The sequence below is a fragment of the Monodelphis domestica genome, chromosome 6 (assembly GCF_027887165.1).
Source record: "Monodelphis domestica isolate mMonDom1 chromosome 6, mMonDom1.pri, whole genome shotgun sequence".
Lineage (NCBI taxonomy): Eukaryota > Metazoa > Chordata > Mammalia > Didelphimorphia > Didelphidae > Monodelphis > Monodelphis domestica.
In genome coordinates this window covers 273,664,834-273,682,420 of record NC_077232.1, presented here as the reverse complement: position 1 = coordinate 273,682,420, position 17,587 = coordinate 273,664,834, and the positions used below count along the sequence as shown (strand labels likewise).

Below are 17,587 nucleotides of genomic sequence, written 5' to 3'. Positions count from 1 at the left end.
CTCCTAGGTTAATAAGATGAAATTTAATAAGAGTAAGTACCAAGTCCTAGGTTTGGGTTAAAAATAAACTACACAAGTTAAGGACAATTGAAGAAATGGGAAATTTCAGTGGCCCACGAGTTAATTGTGAGTCAGGAATGCTATGTAGCAGACAAAAAGCTAAAGATGCACTGGACTATGTTTACAGAAATAGAGGGAAAGGGGAGGTGATTGTGTAGTGCTATGGTCAGAGTACCTCTAAACTGGTTGTATCCACTCAGGGCACAAGAGGCAATAGTGTGGTCAGAACGTTGAGTTGGTACCATGTTATATGCAGTCTGCTAATACTTGAAGGATTGACCAGTAGGGAGCCAGGACAGAACACGGCTAGGAATGACAGGAAATCTGATTTTAGCTCAACATTTGGGGAAATTTCCTGTCAGTGTGAGCTATCCCAAACTGAAATGAACTGTTTTCAGTGCTAACAGGCTATATTGGATGAATGAATACTTATTAAAGATGTTGTAGAATGTGCTCATGCTTTGAGCATGAAAATTAAACTCTGTTTCCTCGAACTCAAATTTTAAACATTTTAATTTAAAAACAACTTTAAAAATGACACTTATAAACATTTAATAAATCCAATTTATTTACAGAATATATATTTTTCCGTGCAGCACACTGTAAATTGCACTCAGTAAACACAAAGTGACTTAATAACACCGTTGCTACTTGTTGCTAATGGTCTGACTTTATACAAAGATACTTGTGTTACTAAAACTAGTTGACTATGAACCCATAAATTACCATACAATATTGAAAATGACTCCAAACTTAAAAAAAAAAATAACCTACAGTTTAAAACAGCTTCTGATCCTAGAAGAACTCAAGTTTAGGTTTTAGCGAGCTTTTAAACTAGCTTTATTACCAAGTTTTGAAAATAAGATTTTTACTGATACACATTCTGAAAGGATCAGAAGTTTGGGAGGCAAGTTGTAAGCAGGTATTTACTGTTAAGTACTAAGACTTCTAAAAATACTAGTGTGGCATTCACACATAGAAAGTAGGTAATCAATAAATATTGACAAACCAAAGTGTTTAGAATTGTTAGTAACCTATATTTATTAATACCTCAGTAACAATAAATATACTACATTAAGATTTACAAGTAGTACAAAATTTATAAGAGTAAAGGCGTTAAATGTTGAGATGTTTATAATTCTCCCCAAGACTAGTATTTAAAATATAGTCCATTTAAAAAAAAGCTTATTCATGGTATTGTATAAGTCAAATAATGTTGTAAAGAACTTATTTTTCTATGCCGAGGAGATATGACAATAATCAAAGTTAGATCCAGATGAGCTTTTAAGTTACCTGCAATTACCATGGCACAGCACAGATCATTTTTCCTTTGTCCAAGGCAAAATATTTGATTTTTTGAAGGCAATGTTACAACAATCCAAGAAGAGATATAGCCAACATGAGAAGTTTCTAAAGGCATGGGGCAACTATTACATAGCTATTTTCAAAGTGAGAGCATCATTAGAAAAATGTGAAGTACTCTTCCTCTTAAAAAAAAAAAGGAAATTCTACCTATATATTGCACTTTAGTATCTCAGAAGCTGGGGAAGAAGCTTTTAGCATTTCTATTTTCTGGATGAATAAGTGAAGGCAAAATTAGCATTCTAAAAGTCATACCAGAGAGATAATCTGAAAGTGTAGCATTCAACATTTCTAAGGAAAGCTAAGCAATTCTGATTTTCTGCAAATATACTAGAAACTCATGAAATTGTATTTTATCTTTAAAAGTCTAACTTAGATATAATAACAAGTTTTTAACTTTTAAAGGATTACACTGAAACATTATTGCTCTTTTGTTCTCAAGTCTTTATCTTAATGTGTTAGAACAAGAGAATCTCCAAAATGTCTTTGTTGATAGGACACTGAGATTGCACTTTACAAGTATATAAATGAAAATAATTCCAATTTTGAATTCTGAGACTCCAAATACTAGTTATTTCCATTAAAATACTGTAATATAATCACAATGCTAATATTAGGGAACTATAGTATCAAGAAACATAACTAATGAAACTGAGCAACTGCATTACTTTACTTGAGTCATTCTCAAAGTGTGGATGGAGGTCCCTGAAATTCTTTTAGGCAGGCCAAGAGGTCAAAACTTTTCATAATAATACTAATATGTTTTAATTTCTAATAGAAGTATGAATCATATAACCCACAAAGACTCTGAGGTCTTTAATTTTTAGGAGTGTAAAGGAGTCCCGAGACAAAGAAGTTTGAGAATCACTGCTTTTACCCCAAAGTTCCTGGCCAATTTCAAAATGAAGACCTGGCAATATCAACCTATGAAGCTGGGAACTTTAATAGTGAATTTAGATGCTCAATTTCTAGGAAAGGGGTTATATGTTAGAAAGCTTAGCATGACCCAAGTTCTGGGGAATTCTGGGGCCCTTTCTTTGCATTAATGTTGATTTGGCTAACTAAATGAAATTGTGTTTGTGGCTGACCTGGTAATAAGATCAAAAGTTCAATAAATCTCAATTTCCTATGAGAATGACCATATAGTGAATCAATGTACTATATAGATATATATTTCCAAACTTGCCTAAAATCAAGTTTTAGAATTAAAATTATAAGTTGGCATAAAAACTTATTCTGACAAACTCTAAAACCTGAGAGGGACAGTGTTCTTCTGAAAACATATGCAATACAACCATATAATAAATGATATTTTCAAAGTTAAAAAAATGACCTTGTTGAAAATTAAAATCAAATCAAAATGATTATTCAAGTCCACTACTCTAGTATTTAACTTAAGTCCAGGCTACTGTTGCCTCCATCAGGAACTTACACTTGATTTTCTATCCTAGTTTATAGGGGTAGACTGCACCTAGGGGTGACTGCAAGAAAAATTCCGTAATCGCAGATGCCATCCTTCAGTAATATTGAATGCTTCCTAGGGAAATAAAGGTGGTAAATAAAATAACCTCATTTTCAACAATATAGATTGGTTTAACACTTTCTGTTGGTGCTAAGTTGGCATTTATGAGAAGACTACAAATAGAATCAAACAAATTATGAAGCCCAATAATTCATTTATGAGGCCCAATAAATGAATTATTGGGCAACTATAAATCCCCCTGAGTGTATTTTTAAATTTTTTTTCATAAAATATTAATCATGATATACACCTTAAGATCACAAATGAAAAAACGGGAACATTAGAAGTAGAGATTTCTGCCATCTAATATTGCTTGACATTTGATCATACCAGGTTGCCATACCTGCATTCACAAATGTGGAATATAGTCAGGGCAAGGCTTGCTGTGTCTGTACTGCATAACAGTCACTGTTGACTGATGCCACCAGTACAACATGATCACTGCTAGTATATGCCATATCTGATGGCTAGAACCGAGGTAGTTTAGCTGTCCTGTAAGGATAAAGAAGAGAAAAAGAGACATAATTCAAGAAATCAATATAGACATTACTTTTTGCATCTTGCCTTGTAAGGCCAGAGCACCAGGTTCAACCATTTTAAATGACCTTCCTAGTAAGCTTCAGAGTTCTTGAAGAGAGGTTTATGACTTGTTTGTGAAAGAAAAGTGTAACTTCTTAGAGCTTATAGTTTTAACCTGTTAAAGGTAAAGTTCCTCCTATGCAAACTAATTATGTCTGGGGAGTGCAGGGAAAATTTGCTCCGAGAAGCAAACAATTTTTAAATAGTTTCTTCAAATGAGGCAGTTCTACTATTCTCATATAGCTACATACCTGGAAAGTATCTTTCTGGAACTTTGGAAATGTAGAAGAGGAAAGCAACGAGAGCAATCACATACATCACAATTACACGAGGTGCGAACTCCTGAAAATTAAAGCATGTAAACCATGGTAACAAAATTCATGCTTACCACAAGCATCTTAGACCTACACTAAGAGGCAGATATCAACAAAACACTGAGTTCAACTCAGCTCCAAGGAAAAATGTACCAAGAGCAAATCCAATTCCATACCAGTTTTGTGTCTATGTTAGGAAAAGAAAGTACAAGATGGCCAAGGAGTTTATTCTAGACTATGGTGACTTGATCACAGAATCTCAAGTCAGAAGGGCCTCTGGAGGTCATCTAGCAGAGTCAAAATGTAGGATTGGCTACAACAATGTCCATGAAAGGTGGTTACTGCTTTTGAGGCCATTTCCATCATCTGACATCTCTAACAAATGAGACTGTTTTGAGACTGAGTCAAAATTCTACTTTCCTGTAATTTCTACCTGTTGGTTGTCTCTCAAATGTTGGAAGATACATACATAGGTCCCCTGAATAGCCTTTGGTTTTAGATTCCCTCATCTAGCCATGCTTCTATTGCTCAAAGCCCCTCTAAATCTCTAATGCCCAAGCAATACTGTAATGTGGTCTATACAATACAGATTCAAGACAAATTCCCTTGACCAAGTGGTTTATTAATATAGTCTAATGATATATTAATATTTTTTGCAACTGCATCATACTACTGATTCATTAAGCTTATGGTCAAATTAAAAATATCAATTTATAAAATAAGTCTAATTTAAGGTAGCAGTTGGGTATTTATTTCTAGCTTTTCATTTATTCCAATTATGTTTCAGCTCAATAGTTTAGAACTCATGTGGTACCTTCTTTTCTATATTCATTCTATGTAATATTTCATCTGAAAAACAACTGGATGTTTTAGAGGATTACAAGCTAAACATTAGTTGTCAACATGATCTGGCAACTTAAACATCCAAAGCAATCTTGGGAATGGATTATAAACAGTGTCCAGAACTAGGGAGGTCATAGGACCACAGTACCCTGCCATGGTCAAGATATAAAATGGAGTATTTTTGATAGTCTAACATTCTTTGTTGGTACAAATTTGGTATCGTGAGAAAAAGAACAGAATGAACAATAGAATATCTGGAAATATCAGCAAGCTAATAAGTAAAGAACATGAACATTAGAATGACAAAGGGCCTCAAAATCATATCATTGATTCAGCTAAAGGAGAAAATTATTTAAGGGGAGGGTAAGTATTTGAAGCTATCACAGGAAAGAGATTTGATTTATTCTGCTAGGTTTCAGAGAAAAACTAGATGGCAGATTTAGGCTTGAGGTAACAAAAAGAAGTGGAAGGAGCTACTCTGGAAGACAGTTTATAATAAAGAACTAGAAATAAGATGTATGCCCAATAATGGGCACTGAGATGATGCAGTACATAGAATGCTGGACATGGAATCAGAAAGATATGAGTTCAAATACCGTCTCAGACGCTTATCTGTGTAACCCTGGGCAAGTCACTTAACCTTTGCCCTAGTTCAGTAAGAGCTGGAGAAGGAAATGGCAAACCACTCCAGGATATTTGCCAAGAAAAACCTCAAAATGGACATAGATGAAAAATAACTAAGCAACAAGCACAATTAGGATTGATTGAACAAAATATATATGAAAACAATAGGATAATACTATACTGTAGTAAATGATAAAACAATTGGATCCAGAGAAAACTGGAATGACTTGTATGAACTGATACAAAGTAAATAAGCGAGACCAAAAGAACAGTCTAGAATTAATATTGTGAAGGACAACTATGAAAAGACTTAATAACTATGACTAAGGTAACAATCAATCACAATTCCTGAAGTGCTTTAATCTTAGCTCTATTAATTCTGACCTCTAAGGACCCAGGCCAGTGAGTGACTCATACGTAGCCTACTATATCAGGCTAGTGATACTAGCAATGTTTCATGAAGGTCATCCTCCTGCCACCTTCTTTGCTAATGCATGCATACCCTTCTGGCACCATAATCAAATCAGTAATGCCACTGATGTCAATGTCAATGTCAATCTATTCATCATTCTTATAACTTTGCAAACCAAAATCTTCCCTGGCTACCATCCCTATAAGTCTCTCATGTTAGAATTTAAACTTCTTGAGGGCAGGGTGTATTTGTATCCCTTTAGCAGCAGATACATGGCATACAGCAAGTGCTTAATAAATGCTTCTTTTTTTCATCTAGTTCTTTCTTACCATGTGATATTATGCCTATCTCATTTACTTAGAATAGAGGCAGCATGGTTAGTGGAAAGAGCACTGGCTCTGCAATCAAGAGGATCTGGGTTTAAATGTTTCCTCTGCTGTTTACTACCTACACTGTTGGTGAACCTTTTAGAGATCATGTGCCCAAACTGCACCTTCAAGCCGCCTGTGAGCTCCCCACATTACCCAGACAGTGGAAGGAGGAAGTGCTTGCATTTGGCAGCTGGATAGAGGGGTGAGCATGCAAAAAAAATGTCCTCAGGTGCTGGGAAGAGGGGGAACGGAGTAGCTCCTCCCACTGCTGCCAGGGCATGTGTGCCATATCTTCAACAACACAGATCTAGGACAAATCACAACTCCAGAAGTTTCATCATCTGTAAATTTATTTTACTGGGTTTGACGATCTCTGAGGTCCCTTAAAGCTCTCCATCTATTATCCTAAAAACTAAATTCATCTTCCCTTATGTGTTACAGTTTTGTATCCCATTCCACAGATTAGTAATCAGGAGTAGCAAAGCTTACTTGACATCCAAATAAATAGTGTATTGATTCCATTCTCTTTCTCCCAAGTACTGGTTCTCTAAGTCATTCCTCTTATCTTTCATACTGTTTGATTTCATAATTTTTATTCAGTATTCTTTTCTTTGTCTGACAAAACATCTTAATTTTCTGTTAGACATAATATTCCCTAGTTGGGAAAGGCTTGTTAGGAATAAAATATGGTCTGGCAAGAGTTTTAAGTGTTTATTAATAAAATGAGAGAGAGAGAGAGGTAAGAGAGATTTAGCCTTACTAATTCAAGGTAAATCTGGTCCAGGTTTTGGCCCACCATGGTTCCCTCCATGCTGACTTCCCATCATCATGCACTAGCCCAGGGAGTCAGTCTGTTTAAGAGTGAAAGTAAAGAGCCCTTCTTGTGCTGGTCTTGTAAATACCCCTGGAATCTCCCTCCATGTTGATGATGATGTTGAGCATGTTGATGCTCAGGCTGACACCTGGACAGCCAAATTGTTAGATATGATGTCACATATACTTTTGGGGTGCCACAGCAGGATGGAGATATTTTTCCTCACGTAATTCCCTGCTCTGATTATTTGGGAGACCAGCATGTTAAGTCTCCTCACTCTTGGTTTCCCAGGAGATTAACATGTCAGGTCTCCCCAATGAATTATTCCATATATATTGTCTATTCATTTAAGATTCCCTCACCAGGAGGTAAAAAAATACAAAAGATTGAACGTTACATGGAGGGATTTACTGTTATAAGGAATGTACTTTCTAAACTAGTACTTCTACTAGGGTTTAGATATTTACTTATTGTAATTATAGTCTAGTGACTATATTTTATATTATAATCAAATATACAATTCAGCCATAATGAAGAACTAAGGTTTGAGCCTAGATTTAAACTATTACTTTAAATCTTTTCCTGTACAATTGAATACTTTCTGGAGTCAGTGTCACATATGGAATAATTTTACTCCATAAGACTACTTGTTAGTTGTAACTATCTCATTTCAACTTTTATCAATTTCAGGAATACTCCTTTGGTAGTCCTGGTACCCTTTCAAAGTTAAAGTGGGAATTAGCTTGACAGTTCTCTCTGCATTTCTGGTGGTAAAGCTGAATGGAATGTTCAGATCTCCAATAGGATGGAAGTACCTCGACAGCAGGGATATTCTACTTCTATCTGTGTCTCAGCACATATAGCCTAGCACTGGGCATAGAGCAAGTACTTGATCCATGCTTGCTATGTAAGATTAATATCCAATAACTCTAAGTATTATATTTTTTAAGATTTATTAATAATCACTTGAAGTAGAGGAAAAGTAAAGAACCTGAGTAAAGAGCAGTTTTCCAGACCATGAAAGTGGGAGAAGAGCAGAGGAGAGGGCGGCGCTACACAAGCTTATCTTCAAAATGTAAGGACACAATGTGAGGATGAAAAGTGAGATGCTGGGAAATGAAGTTCAAGGGTATAAAATTCTAAGTACACTGCTAAATGATACTAACAAATATTAAGTGTCACTTAAAAGCACTGAAATTCAGGTTAGATTTTTAGGAAATTAAATCTGTATAGACCATCGTAAGTTTGTTAAGTGGCTGATCTGTAGCTACTATGTTTCCATCCTTTCTCTCAAGGACTGGAAAAAAGTAATGGGAAATAAAAAGGTCTTTTATTAGAACCCTCAGTAACCATTTTTATGGATGATGGATTTCAGGATGTAAAGGAGAACAATGAGAAAATGAATCTATGACATGAATTTGGAAATTCTCTTCAATTATGTAGATCATAGCTCATACTGTGGGACTCTTCTTTTGCTCTCAAAAATTTGTTAGCCAGTAAGTTTAAATTACCCTGCCTCCCCAAAATACAGTAAAAGAGTTTATAAGAAATAGCAAAAATGTCTATTTACATTTTGGTTTCCCTTCTCCTACTCATTGATTGATTGATTGATTGATCATTCCTCATTCATAATCTTAGTCAATTGCCATTTAATAATTTAATTAAAATAATTATGAACAATGAGATAGGTTTAAAATGTTTTTTCATCTGCAAAACAGAAGGGAGAAAGAAGGCAAGAGGAAGAAGAAATAAATATTTCTATTCCAATAAAGAAAGACCTCTTTTCTTTATTCACAAAATAATGTCAACAACATACCTGTACAATAGGTGCGCCGACCCCTCCATTGAGCCAGACCCAGTGAATAGTAGGAATCACTCCATACCCAGACACCGAACAAAAGATAATGGAACGAAGTCTGTGCCACTGTTGAGTGAGGTAACTGGGATGAATCTGAGCAAAGAAGACGGTGAGGATCATAGCAAGCACCATAATAAGATAGACTTGACGCCAGTACTAGAAGGGGAAGGGAAAATTAATGTTTTTTTTGGTTAATTATAAGGAAATTATAGCTTTTGATTTATAATTCCAAGTTATTTATTAAATTCCCTCTTTCATATTAAAAACTATTCCTTATTAGCTTTTGAATTCTTGGGAAGACATACTAAAATTATACATAAACCAAGTTAGAGATGAAAAGCAGGCAGGTAATCATGGATGTTTTCTCAAATGCCCTTTTTTTTGTTAAAACGAGGATATTTTTCTAATTTTTGCATACATTTCTTATCTTTGAAACATCATGTCTTTATCACCTAAAGCAGTGATGTCAAGCTCAAATAGAACAGAGGCCACTAAGTCATAAATAAAGAGTCTTGCAGGTTACATACTGACTTAAAAAACTACAAATTAATATATTTTATTGTATTTTTTTAGTTAAATATTTCCAAATTACATTTTAATCTGGTTTGGGCCATGGTGAGCACTGTTTGTATAAAGCATAGAGTTCTTCTGTATTTATGTGGCCAGATCACACTATTTTCTTTTTTTTGTTTCTTTATTTTCTCTGTAAGAATGCTTCAAATGACTGACCATCTTAATGAAATCCATTCTCTCCCAGAAATCATGTGATTACTACTCACATGAAAATTAAGCTTAATATAGAGACTACTTTGATGCTTCAGATGAACTTTGAATGTAATTTTCTTCATACCTGCTCTTTTCCCCCAAAACGACTGTGAAATCCCTTAAGGGCAGAGACTTTACATTTTTGTCTGTGTATCACTAGTGACTGGTACAGAGCAGGATCTTTATAAATGAGTGTAAAAATACTTAAGATACACTGCCAAATAGCTTAGGCACATCACTGATTAACATACAATAATTCAGTGTCTACATCCTATGGCACACAATTTTTCCTTAATGAAAGAATAGTAGGATGGGTGAAAAAAATGACAAAGATTATAGAACTCAATTCCCAGTTTTAAAAATCACTTATATTGTTTCCATATAAAATATTCTATGTCCTCCACCACTGAATTATGCACTCTTCATAAATAAAAAGTTTAGTTCTGGCAACTGAAACACCAATATGAAAGATTGAAGGGCCAATGAGTAATATGTTTAACTCACTTACATTATTACAATAAAATGCATAAAATACTCCCGACACATAGCAACCAAGTATGCCAACAGAGATTCCTGCATAATCTAATGCCATCCATCGCCGACAGGTTTTTTCTGAGCGATGACAAGAGAAAAGGTGATAACCTACAGAACAAAGCATACAGACCTAAAAAAAAGAAAAATGAAAACAAACTTTAGTGACATTTAAAAGAAAGTTCTGAAACCAAAAACAAGGCAAAGGTTACTGAATCCAGTTCCTGAAGAAAAAAAAAACAAAAACCGCCATATCAATCTAAAAATATCATAAGTAACATTTTGCATTATCTAATATTAAACTAGTTATTATAATTCTGTATGACCAAATTAAATGATTGAGCACATTGATATTCTGAGAACAGTAAATGCATTAAACTATGTTCCTTAAAAAAACAAACAAACAACTATCACATCTTTTAATCAATTAACTAAGAGTTTAATTATAAAATAAAAGCTTGTCTTGATTCCAGGAAAAAAAATCCAGCATGATTTAAAGTTTCTGACCTCTAATTGACAAGCAGCATCCAATGCAATGGACTCAACAATTCATATAATAGGGAAAGGGCAGAGTGGAAAGAGCTGAAATCTGGGTATGAAGAGATCTGAGTTCTAGTTTCAGCTCTACCACTGTCTAGGTGTGGGAGTTTGCCTAAGTAGACATGATTGTCAGTTTTCTCATCCATAAAGCAAATAGGTTAGACTAGCTGATCTCTAGGGTCCCTTGCAACTCTCAGTATACTTGCTGAATTTTTATATTATTTTTATTATGTTTAAGGTTAAAATATTTTTTAAGAACAGTTTCAAATTTTACAAAGGAAAAACAAATAAAGGGGGAATTAGTTTAAAATTTCTTTAGAGATTACTTATAATTATAGCAAATTTTTAAATCTAAGATTTGCTCCTTGGGATGATTATGATAAAGAACATTTATATAATGTTTATGATTTGCCAGGCGCTTTGTAAATACCATCTCATTTGAGCCTCACAACAATCTCATGATATGGTTGCTTTTATTATCTATATTCTTCAGCTGAGGAAATTGAGTGTTATACAGCCAGCAAATACCTGAGGCTGGATCTGAACTCAGGTCTTCCAGGCTCCAGGCCTAGTACTCTATCCACTAGTACACTATCCACCTAGCATACTTAATATGCCTTTGATTTCTTTTAGTATCCAGCCACAATTTAGTAATTATGTTTTAAGGAAGCATTCAGGGATTAAATAATAATTTTGATAGGAGGCTAAGTAAATATACTAGGAAAATAAACCTAGCTTAAGGATTAAAAGCTTAAAGATTTGAAAAAAAAAATACTGTTTCAAAGTAAGATAGAAACGATTACCTACTACTTGGGATTACTTATTCTAGTGCCATTGTCCACTGGCATAGAAAATAGAGTATTTATGTTTTTTCTTTCCTGTTGAAGTTTTAGCATCCTTATAAATTTAATATAATTTACATTTTAGGTATGATAGAAAATTTACAAATGATATGTAGGAATAAAATAATGTTTATTCACCTTCTCAAATATCAGTCATTTTAATTGATATAGAATAAAAAAAATATATATTTCCTATGTCTGATTGTATATCACCTATTTTGTGATTCTCTCTATAAAAAAGACTATGGTATAAAGTTATGAAATTGATTTCATAAACCACACATGAAAATTAGTCTTATTCCTTCGTGGTCATCATACCTCTTTAGAAAATACTGTGTTTAGTGTTGTTTAAAATTATAAAGTTAAGTTTCCAATGATGTTTAATTTTATAATAATTTCAATCATACCCTTAACAAATTAACATTTAGAAACCACATCAGCATTTCCTGAAAATCCTGTAAGATAAAAAAAAATGAACACTGAAGTTTAACAAAAGGGTCATTTATAGACATAATAAACAAAACTAATTAAAAATGCTCCAAACATATAAATGGAGTAGACAGAAAACTAGAGCAAATACTAACCACCTGAAGTCAGATCAGTTTAAGCAGACCCTAGAGAGTCAGAAATAAACATAAAAAGTATGGATGTAGAAGTCAAATAAGCACAATACAATGCTGAAAAGTAGGAAAATTTAGAAATAGTAGAAGCAACCAACACAATATAAAGCAATAGGGGGAGAACAGAAACGAGTTCTAAATAGTTTATTTGTACTAACTTATTAGATGTTTTGCCAGTGTCTGATAAAATTGATTACAACCCTGAATCATCAATAGACATTTATTAAATGCTGACTATGTACTGTGCTAAATTCTGGGGTTACAAAGAAAAATCAATAACTGTCCTCATGTTCATTTAGATATTTACAATGATATGAAGTGAAGGAATCTTTGAGGATTTTTTTTTTTTAAGTGTTGGGGTGGCGGTAGGGGTAGGGGGGAATTTCGGCAGATCCTCAATCCTGGAAATAACCCAGGTCAGGTCTCAGAGGTCCAAAAGAAAATATTTGGCTTTTGATTATAAGATAGATAATGAGTAAAGCCTGAATTATTTCATGATTTTTTTTTACTTTACTTCTTTGCTCTTTTAAGCAAAGAGAACAGCTGAGGCAATCCAATGTTTCTTGTCCAAGTAGGCCCATCCAAAATGTCTTCACCACAGCTTATAAAATCACTTACCTGAAAGCAGAAAAGACAAATAGAACAAATTACAAAGTCTTCTCTAGAAGCTCTTGCTGAAGGTAATACAGAAGTCATGTCATATATACCCAGTGTGAAGAAGAGGAAGAAGCCCAGCAAATGACTCCAGATGTTTACTGTCTCATTGGATAAAATAAACAAACTGCAAAACAAATATGCAAACAGTCATTTCAGATTCCAATTGTCTGGCACACCACCAACTGTCAAAATGTTATGGAGAATTGCTTGATTATTCAGCATCTAAGTGTGTATTGCCTGAGCTTCACTTTCATGTGAAGCTGCACACCAGACAGAAGCAGCAGCAAGATAGAGTAGAATGGATGCTAGATTTAGAGTCAAGACTTGGGTTCAAATACCAGTTTTTGGATCTGCTCCCTCTGTGACCTTAGGTAAACCTCAGCCTTTCTGGCTCTGAGTTTCTTCATCTCTAAGTGAATGAGTGCTTTAAAGACACTCTCCAAGGTCCTATCCATGGTCCAGTTAAATCTGACTCAACTGAAACCTGCTGATTTCTAGATCATCTGCTCAATTCCAAAGTCCTGAAGTAAAGTCATTCAAATGTTGCAAACATTACATCTGACTTGAGAGAAGCATCCAATGGATCTATATGATGGAGATTTTGGGAAGATTTGCCTACCTTGATAACTGTAAATGACAAGAAAATGAGTCTATACTTGCCATGGGTTTGAACTCTGGGCAGATAAAATTTGATACTTCATAGAACCACAAGCATTCAAAGTTGGAAGGATCCTCAAAATCTATACCCCCTTCTATCACTTATCGTACAGATGACAATAATAAATCTTTAACTTGGGTTACAGAGTTAGAGACAGAATTAGGGCTAAAATTCAGCTTTTTCTACCTTTGCCTATCTAAGAACAGCAGCATCAGTCAGAAACTCTGATTTCCAATCCAGGTTCTGTTACAGATTACCTGGGTGATTTGAGGCAAATGTCTTTTTCATTTACAGAATAAGAGGATAAGACTAGATTCCTCTAAGGTCCCTTCTATCTCTACAATCTATTAACAAATTAATCAACAGGCATTTATGAAGCCGATATTACATGACAGGCACCATGCCAGGGCCTAAGGATACAATGACAAAAGTGAGTCCCTATTCTCTGGGAGTTTATGTTCTACTGGGGAGACACAACATAAAATAACCTCCTAACCAGGCTACAAAAAAGCTGATTAATACCTGGGAGAATCCAGAATGGCTGCTTAAAGAAGTGGTACTTGAGGGAAGTCTTGGACTTGAAGAGGCAGAGGAAGAGAATAGGACTGTTCTGGGAGAAAGTGAATCAGTGTTGGTTGTCCTTGATTACTAGTGCAAAGAAGGGAGTGATGTGGTCAAACCTGTGCTGTACATAACTGAATGGAAGCAGGATAGCGGGAGACGAATTAGGAATACATTATATTACAATAGTTTAGGCTAGGGGTAGGAACTTGATATAGAGGTAGTATCATGTGAACAGAGAATGGAAGACATTAAGAGATGTGGAGGTGGGAAAGGATTCAGGAAAAGATGTGGGGGGGGGGAGGGAAGATAAGGGAGAGGACAGAGAGACAGACAAACAATAGAGAAGGGAGGGAAAGATGAGTATTGGCATGGGTCAGGATACTAACAAAACTGGGGAAGCTTCAGGTCACTTCCATGTCACCAAACACTGGTTCTGTGAGCCAAGGAAGCTATGGAACAGATGTGGGCTGTTGGGAGTTAATTTTGTTCCTAGGTGTTCTGACTGGGATCAGGTGGGAGGATCAGTGTTGGAGCTCTGTGACCCCAAGTAACTTCCTTACTAACTGCTTTTAATTGTGTCATGTTGGGCTTTGCATTCCTGTAGACTGCTTTTTACTGCCTTATGGATGACTTTTCTCTAAGTGTTATGTCTTTATTAAATGAATTATTTATTCAGACAGTCCAGAAAGATAATGCAAATAATGAAAGGCCAATGCCAAATAGCGAAGTTTGCAGTTTATCTTAGAGGCAAAAGGGAGCCGCTCTTTAGCGGGGACTAACATGAACAAACCTGTCCTTCAGAAATATCAACTCAGCAGTTGTGTGAAGGGGTGGATTAGAGACAGGAGAGACTAAGTAGGGAGGCTACCATAATAATCCTGACTAGAGGCAATGATGACCTAGATTGAGGTAGTGGGAGTTAAGAGCATCGAGAGGGGAAGAGATAAAAGAGGTGGTGTGGAGTTAGAATCAAGTAGACTTTTTCAATGACTGGATATGGAGGGAGAGAAAGGGAATGGGGAAGGGGGGAGGGAGAGAGAGAGGAGAGAAGAAGGAGGAGAAGGAGGGTGGGGAGGGGGGAGAACAGCATCTTAGAACAGTTTTTTTGGGTCATGGATCCTTTATATAGTCTTCATAAAGCCTACATCCTCCACTCTCTGAACAATGCTTTTAAATGTGTAAAGTAAAAAATATAGGATTACAAATGAAATCAATCAGCACAATCTATACACTCACAATTAGGGGAAAGAAGAAATATGAGATCCCTACAGAAGAAAGTGAGTAGCACAAGATGTAGTACCATGAAAATTGAGAAAAAAAAAAGATGGAAGGTCAAGAGTAACCCTACCTTTTCTTTGAACTCTCATAAAAATGTTTGTACAACAGTAAAAAATGTGAATGGCTAAGGCAGCACGGTCTATTGCTGGCATCTGGGATCTAGTCTGCTGCTCTGACTTTCTAAGCTCCAACCTAATAAGCTTTGGACAAGGAAGTTTAGTCTCCTGGGGCTTCCTTCCTGGACTGATAAAATTATATTCCTTTCTTTAGAAGGAACCTCCTTTAAAGATGATCATTGTTGGGCAGGGACAATCTGTTTGTTGGTCATGAATTTCAGTTTTTAGGCTGACAGATTAAACAAATCTATTAAAAGTTGTCTTAGAAGAATGTGCTTGAAAGAGTAGCCTGACAAAGCTTGTGCTTTGGAGACTACCACTCAGTTTGTATCAGTTTCAGTTTGCTCCTCGGTAAAATGAAGAGGTTAGACTTGTAAGGTTCCTTCTGGCTTGAAATCTATGATTAAATTGGAGAGTTTTTACCAACTATCAGAACAGAATGTATTAATCACACTGTTATGTGAACAACTTTTCATTGCAGCTAAAGAAGGAAGAAGCAAGGAGATGGTTCCAGAGCTCAAAGACTGTGAGAAAATTAATCTGAAAAGGTTCAAGAAAGGAAAAACGAGTGTGGAAATGGTACTAGAAGGAATATTACTGATTCAGGATGAGCATTTACGAGGTTTCCAGAAATTGGATCCCATTCAGTCTTCAAAACCCCTATTTAGAAGTCAGAAGGGCCACGGACAGTGGAAATCAGCTACTGTGAGAAAAAGTCAGTAGCTTGCCCATCTTGTCACTTGTCACCAAAACCACGGTCCAGATTCTGTGCAGAACAATTTTCAATTATTTTCTTTTTCTTATTGTCCTACCTGAGTGGCACAGCAACAATCAAGAAAACTTTAAATCCGGTCTTATACGACCCTGGGCAAGTCACTTAACTTCCTCATCTGTAAACTGGGAATAATAGCAACACCTACCACCTGAGGCTCTGAGGGGCTCACACCAGATCATACTTGTAAGGGGCTTTGCAAACCTCCAAGCACTACGTAAATGCTATTTTATTTACTTTTTATCTTATTTGATTTACACGGCCCTGCATTTTTACTCTCGTTTACAGGGTATTTCCTGGAGCAAGCTCAGATCCAATTTATTCCCGGAGGGTAGGGACTGTCTATTTGGACTCATTTCCCCCCCCTTCCCCCGCCCCACACACAGGTGGCGCAGCGTAAATGTTAGTCCCGGCTACTTCCCGCACGAGCGTGTCATAACTAGCCAAGTGTCCCGCACGTGGGGGCGGGGTGGATGACCCGAAGTTCCTCCCCCTCATCCCCAGCCCCAAGAGCCGAGATCTACGGGCGCGACATGCCCCAGGCGCAGGGGGGCGGGGCCGGGTCGCTCCCTCCCCCAATCCCGGCTGGCAGCTGGAGCGAGGGTCACTGCGCGAGCCGGTGCGGAGACGAGGGCGCGGCGGCAGGGCAGGGCACCTACCTCTTGAGGCAGAGGCGCGAGGGCAGGTAGGCCCGGTAGCCGTCTGTGATGTAGGGGTTGTCCTTGAGGGACACGGGGATCTGCTCGTAAGTATAGAGGCGGATGCCTCGCGGCACTAGCACGGGCCAATACTGGTAGCTGCCCAGCTCGATGTAGTGCGCGTTCTTCAGCAGCTTCGGGTGCATCGCGGCCGCCGCCAGCGCCGCCCCTTCCTCGGCCGGAGGAAGGACGGGCCCGGCGCCTGCTCCGAGCCAGCGGCGGCCCGAAGCAGCGGGGGCGGGGACGCGGCGGCCCGAGAACCTCCCAGCTCCGCGGCTCAGTCTCCGACGCCTCGTCTGCGCAGACGCGGAGGTGCTGACGTCAGTACGCTGACTCGGATGCCCGCCTGGCGCCATAGCCATCGCCATCACCGCCCACTGGGGCTGCTCCCTTCCCCTTCAGACCCGGGAGACTGGCAAGGGGAGACTAGTGCGCGCACGGCACGCGAGGGCGCGCCTGGGTGCCTTGGCGCACGCGTGCTGCCTATTCTTAGCTTGGAGTTCTGGCACGGCTCGCGCTCTGAGGTTGGAGAGGATTCTCGCAGCCTAGCGGGAATCCGATTGACCCAAGTTCAGTTTCAGAAAATTGATCCATCCATTAGTTAATTAACATTCATTGAACTTAAAGACGCAAGCTCTGGGGAAACAAAAAAGAAGCTAAAGACAGTCTGTGTGGTCAAGGAGCTTAGAATCTAATGGGGGAGGCGACATGGAAATAAATACTCAACCCGTGATCCATTGACCGGATTAAAATTCTAACAGAGCTGGTCCAAAGCAGAATGGACTGC

The 17,587-nt window shown here is 37.2% G+C and overlaps 1 protein-coding gene across 10 annotated transcripts; it reads right to left on the bottom strand.

Moving 5' to 3' along the window:
* Positions 1-606: 606 nt before the first annotated feature.
* On the bottom strand, positions 607-17,262 carry PAQR3 (progestin and adipoQ receptor family member 3). Of its 10 annotated transcripts, XM_016423075.2 has the most exons (8): positions 16,762-17,186; positions 12,676-12,838; positions 11,845-11,892; positions 10,033-10,188; positions 8,718-8,915; positions 3,775-3,865; positions 3,288-3,436; positions 607-2,959 (listed from the first exon to the last, which is right to left on the bottom strand). In XM_016423075.2, the coding sequence occupies exons 1-7, from the start codon at positions 17,166-17,168 to the stop codon at positions 3,294-3,296; spliced, it is 1,206 nt and encodes a 401-aa protein (XP_016278561.2). In that variant the 5' UTR covers positions 17,169-17,186; the 3' UTR covers positions 607-2,959; positions 3,288-3,293. The 10 variants fall into 10 exon arrangements, with proteins under 10 accessions (XP_016278561.2, XP_056659220.1, XP_016278562.2 ...); XM_056803242.1 differs by lacking the exon at positions 11,845-11,892 and having other exon boundaries at positions 8,718-8,852; positions 16,762-17,196; XM_016423076.2 differs by having other exon boundaries at positions 607-3,436; positions 8,718-8,852; positions 16,762-17,193.
* Positions 17,263-17,587: the final 325 nt, after the last annotated feature.